At 48.6% G+C, this 9,624-nt stretch overlaps 1 protein-coding gene and 1 non-coding gene across 2 annotated transcripts; one reads left to right on the plus strand and one right to left on the minus strand.

Annotated features, from left to right (window-relative positions):
- Positions 1 to 1,298: 1,298 nt before the first annotated feature.
- Positions 1,299 to 1,372, minus strand: TRNAP-UGG (transfer RNA proline (anticodon UGG)). Its single transcript has one exon. It is a non-coding gene; the product is annotated as a tRNA-Pro (tRNA).
- Positions 1,373 to 3,725: 2,353 nt separating this feature from the next.
- Positions 3,726 to 9,343, plus strand: TRNP1 (TMF1 regulated nuclear protein 1). The gene has a single exon (XM_028738722.2). The coding sequence runs from the start codon at positions 4,296 to 4,298 to the stop codon at positions 4,878 to 4,880; it is 585 nt and encodes a 194-aa protein (XP_028594555.2). The 5' UTR covers positions 3,726 to 4,295; the 3' UTR covers positions 4,881 to 9,343.
- The last annotated feature ends 281 nt before the right edge of the window (positions 9,344 to 9,624 follow it).

The following is a 9,624-nucleotide window of genomic DNA, read 5'->3' on the forward strand; positions in this document are numbered from 1 at the left end:
CAGGTACTGCAGGTCTGTATATTATTACTGCCTTAAAACCTAATGACAGAATTGAATGGGTGGAATTTGCATAAAATGAGCCTCCCTGCTCTTGAACATGGAGGTTTGGATAAGAATGCTGGCCACGATGGGGGATTTTATATCCAATTATTATCAGGCTGGGTGCTCTTAAAAGGAGGGAACAACATTTCTGGGAGAAGAAAGGGCATCAAGCCCCCTCTCTCCCTCTTTTCTTCTTCTTCATATTGCAAGCCTGCTGGGGAGCAGGGATCTGTTTGTACTCTTTTCATTTGACAGCATATGCCGTGAAGCTGCAGAGTCAGTCAAGCTATAAGCTGAAACAGGCAAACAAACATATTGGATGAAGCCCCCAAGTCCCCAAATTCATACTGCAAATTCACCAGTGTCCAGTCTGTTCCAGTTCTAACCAGAAGCAGGAAAAAATCAAAAAAAAAATTCAATTTAGAAAAGCAAGAACATCCCCAATGGGTAGGCTGCCAATGCTACCTCCTGTTTAGCAGGATACAGCCAGCTCTATGGATGACATTTCGCTGCCACACAGCTCTCAATCTTGTTCTGAGTGGGTTTCCTGTGGTTTCCTGCCAACCCATCCCACTTTAAGCCTTATTAATAAAGCCTTATGTAACCGTGCTGTTGGCAGACACGTTGCAGTATCAGGTGGAACATCTAGTGGAAGGATGCTGTAATTCAGAGAATGTGCAGAAATGGTGGTTATGTGCATGTGTGAGGGGGAGTAATGCGATTAAACAACTTGGAGAGAACAGGAAAACTTGGGGACGGTTCCTTGGGATGAGAAGCGCGAAAATGGGGGGGAAAGTTAAATTGTATATGGAATGGCCACTAAGGGTGAAGCAAGTAAACAGGCAGAGCTGGGTCAGGTTCTGCTTTCTTGGTAGGAACCTCTGAGCCCTCATTCTCCCAGGACCAATCAACTGTCACTCCAGGCATCTTCCCAAAGGGATGTGGGTGGCACTGTGGTCTAAACCACTGAGCCTCTTGGGCTTGCCAATCAGAAGGTCAGCGGTTCAAATCCCTGTGACGGGGTGCGCTCCCATTGTTCTCTCCCATGTTTAGAACTGGCACTCCAAGCATGTTCCAGTCTCTCGCTTCCCCTGGCCCTGGCTCCAAAATTCTCCAGCCCATCCGAGTGCTGTTAAAACCTTCCAACAAGTAAAAGTGAATGTATTTTCCCCGTAACATAGGAGCAGAGGAAGCTGCCTTATACTGAGCCAGTTTAGTGGTCCATCTCCACTTAACTGACAGCAGCTCTCCCTACCTGAAGATGCCTGGGATTGAACCTAGGGCCTTCTGCATCCAAAGCAGATGCTCGACCACTGAGCCACAGCCCTTCCCCTAAAGAGCTAATATATAATCTAAATTAAAGCATTTATTCCATACCCCACTCAGATCTGCCTGGTTCATGTAATAGAAGGCTGGGTGTTTTGGGGTTGATGAATCCAAGTTCCATTGGAGAAGAATACAGTAGCATGTGCATAAGCTGTCCTTGTCAGGATTAGGAAATCAAGTAAATATGTACCTCTTTCCAGTAACCACTGATTACCTCCTTTCTCACTGGGCTGCACTGTGTCCCTAAGGTCAATATTTTCCTGCCTGGATTACTATAGAAACATTTCCCGCAGGAAGTTGCCAAGGTTTCACCCTCTCATCCGTTACCCACTCTGAATTCACGCAGCAGGCATGACTGAGACAAATGAAGCTGCAGCTCTTTGATGAAACTGACTCAAGCTTGCAGTAGCTGCCTTTGCGGGTGGGGTGGGCATGGCAAAGAGAGTCACCTGCATTTTGCACACTGCAGAGAAGGAGCCGAACCAGCCCCCAGTCGTGCTTTTTCGGCTGCAAACCAATAAAGCTCTTTCCAGGGAGTCAGTTCTCTTGACTGAGTGGGGACTTATTTCTGAGTAGACATGAGGAGGATTGCACTGTGTTTTACCAGCTGCAAGGGAAGAAAGAAGTTTGCAGATTAATCCCTTCTAGAACAACAACAAAAATGCAAGCAGCAGAATGCAGAAAGTTAACATTATGATACTGTACACTATATACACAGGGCAGTATCCATCTAACACACCCTGCCAATGAAAAGATTTAAGCTTGTGCAGCAGAACTCCCCACCCTCCTCCTGTACCCTCCCCAAATCTGCTCCAGAGGGTTGGGGGGGGGGCTCCCCGAACAGATTGGGGAGGGGCGTAGGGAAAGCCAGGAGGGGAAAGTTTCATTGTGTAAGTCAAAATCCTTGAGCCAAAGGAACTATTCACTTAGTGATACTTCGAATACAACCCAACATCCCTAAAATCTGCAAGAAAAGTTAACGAGAAAAGGAAAAGATGGCACCAAAATGGCATAAAAATGAGAGGAAAGCCTCAAGCAGTTTCTGGATAATTTATTGTCCAATATGCTGCTACAGTTGTCCTCATCAGGGGTGCTGGAAAATTCAGATAGGCAAAAAGTAAAATCAATATATAACTTTCTATAGTAAGTCTCAAAGGAAAGCAATCAGAGTACAAAATGGGCAAAAGCAGAAACTTACTCTATTATTTCATTTTTATTTATTAAAAAAGCCTACCACTCACTGGGACCCCAAATACTAGACTGGGGTAAAACATAAAAATAAATTATAATACCTAAATCAATAAAACATCCAATTCATTAAAATATTGGAGAGGCAGCTAAAAACAATAGAGGAAGCTGCATAACAAGGGTGGGGAATACATTTCAGCATTATTTTTCTTCTATTGCTTTATTACTCTGTAGATCATTGGTTGATTAATCAATGAAAGCTCATTGGATTGACAGTGCAATCCTATGTTCATTTCCTCAGAAGTAAGTATAGGTTTAGGGTATTGGTTTAATTAATATATTTACTTGGAAAATGTATAGACCATGAAACTTAAGCTAATATCTTTACAGGGTTTACTGGGCCTGTGACTGCTATAGTAAAATTCATAATGCATTGCAATGAACAATAAGATTGCAATAAGACAATCAATTTTGTACAGATAGGATTGTATTAAGATTTCTTTCATCAGCCCTAGTTGTTAATGGGTGGAAGGTAAAGGTAAAGGACCCCTGGACAGTTGAATCTAGTCAAGGTCGACTATGGGGTATGGCGCTCATCTCACTTCAGGCTGAGGGAGCTGGCATTTGTCCGCAGACAGCCTTCTGGGTCATGTGGCCAGCATGACTAAACCGCTTCTGGCGCACCGGGACACCGGGATGGAAGTCAGAGTGCATGGAAACACCATTTTCTTTCCTGCCGCAGTGGTATCTATTTATCTACTTGCACCGGCATGCTTTCGAACTGCTAGGTTGGCAGAAGCTAGCTCACCCCGTCACACAGATTTGAACCACTGACCTTCTGATCAGCAAGCCCAAAAGGCATAGTGGTTTAGACCACAATGCCACCCGCTCCCTGTTCTTTATGGTCATGGGGATGGGAAGTTGCCATGATTAGCAAGCGTATGTGTTAAGTCAATGTGCCTGTCCACCTTTGCCAGAAGCCTGTATTTTGCCCTCAGCAGGGGAGAGAAGCCTCGAGTAAAAGTGTGCTATTGGCACGTGTGTATCCGCCGAGGGAAAGGGCGTCGTGAGAAAGGGGTGTGTTTGTGCGTGGTCTGGTCTGCCTCCAAGCAGAGCGAAAACGTGTCTGGCCAGAAGCTCCTGCGGCAGGTTGCTGCTGGGTTAGCAGCTGTTCAGTACTGAGGCAAGGGGCGTCCGCGGAGGACAAACAGCGGAGAGTCCCCAGGCGGACGTGCGCGAAGGTGATGCAACCGCCAGGCGGGAAGAGGGGAGCTGGGGTCGGGACTGGCGAAGGGATGCGCACCGGCTGCAGCCGGGTGGGCGGGCAGGCACCGGGCGGGGATTCGCTGGCTGAGTGATGCTCCCGCCGCTTCGATGACTGGCTCAGGGCGGCATCTCTCAGCCGCCCCCCTGCCAACACCCCGCCCGCCCTGCCGTCCCGTTATAAGAGCGCTCGGAGCCGTTCGCCACTTCGCCACAACATCATAGACCGGCGAGACCTGCGCCTCGCTGCCGCAGCGCAACGCCGCCGCCGCCGGTCCCCTGGCTGGAGCCTGGGGATCGGGGGAGAGAACGCGCGCCCCGAATCCCCGAGGCGATCCTGGGAAGGAGCTCCTTAGCCCCGTCGAGAGCGGAGCCCGGCGCGCCCCGGGCGCCTCGCCAGCAGCAGCAGCGGCGGCGGCGGCTTCTCCAAGGTGCGGCGGGGCGCTCCTCTCGCTCTCCGAAGCGCGCGTGCCTGGATGCCCGGCTGCGGACCCGCGCCCTCTGCCGGCGAAGCCATGACGCCACACAGCCGCTCAGCGGAGGCCGGGAAGCCTGAGCAGGCGGCCGCGGCAGCCGCTGCCAGCCGCGAGCTGGAGTTGCGCGGCGCGGGCGCCTCCGCCTCGTCCCTGCCCGCGGCGGTGCGGGGCGCGCTGGAACTGGCCGAAGCCCGGCGCCGGCTGCTGGAGGCGGAAGGGCGCCGGCAGTTGGTGTCGGAGCTGGAGAGGCGCGTCGAGCAGCTGCACCGCGTTTTCATCGAGGCCGAGCTGCGCATGGCCAACCGCGCCGAGAGCCTGGGCCGCCTGGGCAGCGGCGTGGCGCAGGCCGAGCTCTACCTGACCGCGCACGGGCAGCGCCTGAAGAAGAGCCTGCGGCGCTGCAAGAAAGCCAGGCCGCCCGCCTTGCTGGCTTCGGCGCTGGGACTGGGCAGCTGCGTGCCTTGGGCTGACTGCAGAACGCGCCGCGGCCGAGGGGGCGCCCCGGAGCCGCCCGAGTCTCCCTTCAAGAGGATCCAGCAGGGGGCAGCTCCTTCTCCCCATCAGCCCCGGCGAACCCGGCCTTAGAAGTGGGGCGGGGCGCTGCACCCCTCTGCCACCCGCTGGGGGGGGGATGTCGCTAGGAGGGTGGGGTGGAAGGCGACGGGTGCTAGTAAGCGTGCAGAGGGGCCTTCCTTATAGAATTTTCCTCCGAGGATGGGGACCGTTTCCCGAGCCCCCCAGAGCAGGAGGGTGTGATGATGATGTTGGTGAGCATCCTTCCTTCCTTCCCCATCTGCTTTTGGCAAACAGCTCTCTCCAGGCAGATCCACATTGTGCATTTAAAGCATACTTAATGCACGTTTAAAGTATATGACTTCCCCCAAGGAATCCTGGCAACTATAAATTTGTTAAGGGTGCTGGAAAGGTTTGTGAAGGAGTAAACTACAGTTCCTAGATTCTTTGGGGGGAGTTAAATATGCTTCAGATGTATAGTGTGGCTCTTTTCCAGCTGCTCATCGTCATCATCAGATCTCTTGGCCTTGGGCTCAACTGTAGGAGACATCTGATTCTCACGACCATCTCATTCATTGACTTTACTTTGGTTTGGATAAGTTTGGCTTGCAACCAGCCCCAGATTCAGCTGCTGCTCTGCTGCTCTTTAACTGGTCTGCTGAAGCTTTGAAGTTGTTCCAGAACTGGCTTTTTTGCTCTGACGGTCAGAGGGTGAGATGATGGTGAGAACCAGTCCTAGACCGCTTGCCTTTAGGAAGCAAAAAACGGCACCTTCTGCTCCTAGCCAATGAGTCCTTTTTACAGGAGTCGAGCAGTTGGGTGCTTCAGCTTCAACTTTTGGCAATGTCTGTTACCACAGGAGGCCTCTGCATTGCATTCTAGTGAGGACCCAGAGCAAAATGGGCAGCATGGATATGTCTAGGCAGTCCTTTTGGCAGCAGCTGGAGAGAGGCTGTTGAGTCTGCTGGTTCTTATGCAATCGAAAAGTACCCATCTGTTTTGTAGAAACTCATCCTCTTTAGTCCAGGGCCTGGGAGAGCTTCTGGATTCTGCAGAACTTGGAAACATTTCATCTTTGCATAACTCTTAAAAGCAGTCAGTTTTTTGTGGCTTGACATTGCCCCTCCTAAACTCTGCTAACACTCATGGGTCTTTGAAGGAAGAAATTTTGATTCAGGAAGAGAAGAGCAAGTCCCAACCCTCTGATTTTTTTTGGCTTGGCTTCCAAGTTGTCTGCCAAAGATTCCACCTTGAAGTTGCTTGTCCAGCCATGGGACTTTAGTGATGTGGAGGAGTAGGCTTGCCCAAAGGTAAGCACCTGCTTCACAGACTTGACCTTCACCTGACACTCTGCTGCTAGATCTTCCTCAACACAGGTGCTTCTTTTACCCAGCAAGGCTGCTGGTCATGCTTGGCTTCTGTTCTCCCCTCACCATCACATTTCCGCTTACTGGATCCAAGAAACTGGCCTTAATTTTGCCCTTGTACATAACAAAAGCTTCCTTTGTACACCAGGGGAAAACTGCTGTCGAACTGCAACCAAGACAAGAGGTACCCCGAATTGCTCCTTCCTGCTGTTTTGGACAATGGCGTTAAGGGGGGCTAAGCAGGAACTTTTTCCTACAATGATTGTATTAGAGCTTTTCTTTAGCCTCTTGTCTAGCACTTACTGACCTGAGTTGGACTGACCTGCTGTTCTGAACATCAGAAACACTATAATTTCTCATATTGAGAATCTACCCTGGTCTTTATGGGGGCTAGATTTTGCCTCTTGCTGGTTAGCTGATGGGAACTTCTGAAATACTTTTATTGCACTTTTAATGTAGATGTTGGCATTGCTTTGCCATTTAGAATCTTACAGGGTAACGAATGGGTGCAGGATATCCACTGGATATTGTGCCCTTGATCCTCTGTATCCAACAGGTTTGGGTATATGGGGTGAAGAAATGCCAGCTTTGTACTTTTGTATTAGTTCCACTTTCAGCTGCTTTGACAAAGGAACAGATTGAATCAGATGTCAAAACGGGCCCTGAAAATGCTGAAACAAAGCCAGGCTGCATTTCTCTTAGGTAGGGCTACAGAATGCGCTTAGAATTCAAAGCTGAAATACTCGTTATGTAACTGGAATGTACTGTGCAGTCTAAGTAATACTGGACAAAATTGCTAACTTTCTCACTGCAAAAATAACTGTAAGGGTTTTCTTGTAGAATTCGGATTGCTTTTGCATCTAGCGAGGTAGCCTAGTTACTCTTACGCAGCAAATGCAACAAGGAGCTTTGGGCACCTGTGAGGTTCACCAAGTTTAAGCTTTTGGTGGTGCCATCCAGGCAGGACTTTGGGGCAAATGTCCAGGCTGCATTCAGCCGAATGGGCACCAGGTGGGGGTGGGGGAGCTACGTCACAGGTTTGGCTAATCACATTCTGAAGTAAATGAAGTAAACAGGCATTGCCATCAAAAGAGGTAGGGAGGCAAGAGACACTGCAATTCTAACACTTGCTTACCTGGGAGTATGCCCCATTTGATTCAGTTGGTCTTACTTCTGAGTAGGCATGGTTAGGACTGCATTCTAAAATTACCTAGCTGTGCTGCTGCAGGAACTGGAGCAGTGAAGGAGATTGATGCATGAAGCACTAGGAGATAGTAGATGGAGTGGTGCAGTAGGAAGAAGAGGAGCTCAGGAAGAGGCACCAGCTCATTGGAGAAATGCAAGTGTCCAGAGAAACCACTTGGGTTTGATAACTGCCAGAATTAAAAGCAAGAGGGGTAGAAAATCCCTTTAAGAAAAAAGGAGGGAGATTGCAAAATTAGGACTGAAATAAAGTCACTGCATTTAACCTGATCTTATCATAACGACCAGGATAACAAGAGGTTGTTTGAACAACAATAAAAATAGTGGAGACAGCAGGAGAGGAATTTTAACATTCTCATTTTTGAACACAGATTTTTCAAGAGACACGTATTTTTTAAAAAAGATTGGTGTGTATTTAAAGCTTCTGAAATAAGCTTTAAATACATACTAAGGGCTCACCCAAACTTACACTAGGCACAGGTCCACACTTTAAAGCACTGTGTCCAAGAGCTCCCCCCCCCCCCCGCTTTCCCCAGGTTGAAGCCCCGGAAGGACATCTTGAATGGCTTAAATGCATTGAGGAGTGACCGGTATGAAGAGTGACCATTATCCAAACATGCAACCCCTCTTCTCTTTCATATACAGTGCAGTCCTATATAGCTCCACTCAGAAGTAAGTCCTACTGTGTTCAAGTGTGGATAGGATTGCAGCCTAAGAAAGGGCCAGGCTGCCAACCACTAGGCAATTTGGATAAACGCATGCTTTCAACCACAGAGTTGCATTCATATAGAGCAGGGATGTCCAGCTTCCGAGAGACTGTGATCTACTTGCACTAAAAAAAACACTGGCAGTGATCTACCCATTGTATTGACCGTAATTGTTGAGCTTCTTTTAAGGAGCAAAATTTGTTGATTTTTTTGGGGGGGGTGTCAGTGTCTCGCGATCGACCAGGATCGACCACAGACACTCCGCGATTGACCAGTAGATCGCAATCGACCTGTTGGACAGCCCTGACATAGAGCAAAAAAAATTGGGATTCATGTGGTTTGGATAATGAGGGTGCCAGAGGTACTGGTTCTGACCTAGCTGTCTTGCATGGTTGCCAGGCGCAAAAGAGGACAGAGCTCCTGTACTTTTAGTAGCAATGTAGAAAAGGGAATTTCAGCAACTATAGCTGGTCGTGAAGCTATTAAAGGTGCAGGAGCCCTCTCTTTTGCATCTGGATACCCTATTCACTTATAATATTTCCCCTTCCTGTACAGCAATCCATTACAAGAATGTAAAGGATAGGAAATTTTGAAGCTGCTTCTCCCCCCACCCTGACCTTTGAGGGATAAAATGATATGTCTACTCTCCTCTTTTATAAAAGAACTCGAAGGTATTTGCTGGTGTGTCTGTTTTAGAAATAAATAGATAAATAAATTGCTATTTCATGAAAGTGCTGCAGGGACTACCTTAATGTGGAAGAGATAATCAGGCAGCTGGTCTGTTACGTAATCTTTGCCTCCCATATGTTTCTGGCGAAGGGCTCCTGCCCTCCTGATGAGGCATTTGGGCTCTGTTGGAACAAATGTACATATTTTGCTACAGGCACCAGCTGGAAAGAAGCACATAGTTTATACCCAAATAAACATTGTGTTCATTGTTTTGAAGGTGGTTGACTTAAGTCAGATGGAAGAGGTGAGACACACAAAGCAAATCCCAGCTCCTGGGTGATAGCTTTGCAAATAAACAATGGGAAATACTTTGAAAGTGTGATTTTTCTCCCTCCCTATGGTTGAACACCTGTGCATGCTTACCTGGGAGTAAGTCTCATTGGGGATTGCTTTCAAGAGGGCATGTGTAGGAATGCTGAATAGCCACGATCACAAAATCATGTGAATCTGGAGGAGTGTCATTGAAATTAAACGTGCTTATTGAGTAGATTTCTGCAGCTGAAAATAAAATAAAGGCACATGACGCAAAGTGGAGGCTGGCTGATTTATGGGAACGTGAATGTGTGCTGGTAAGGCGTTGGCAGATGCTTGAAGTAGGCTGAGAAGCTGGTAAGTAAAGAGTGGAGAAACCTTTTAGGCTGGTGGAATCATTGTCCCTACCTTCATGGGTCAATGTTGACAGGAGGGTGGGACAACCCACCTGTCAATCATCTAAAAATCCCTTGTGGTGCTTCCCAAGCACCCAGCAGGCAGCTGGTTGTCTGACACTTGGGAAGAGCAACGCAGGAGGCTTTGCAAGCCCTTTGCTCA

Source organism: Podarcis muralis, chromosome 7 (assembly GCF_964188315.1).
Source record: "Podarcis muralis chromosome 7, rPodMur119.hap1.1, whole genome shotgun sequence".
NCBI classification, from domain to species: domain Eukaryota; kingdom Metazoa; phylum Chordata; class Lepidosauria; order Squamata; family Lacertidae; genus Podarcis; species Podarcis muralis.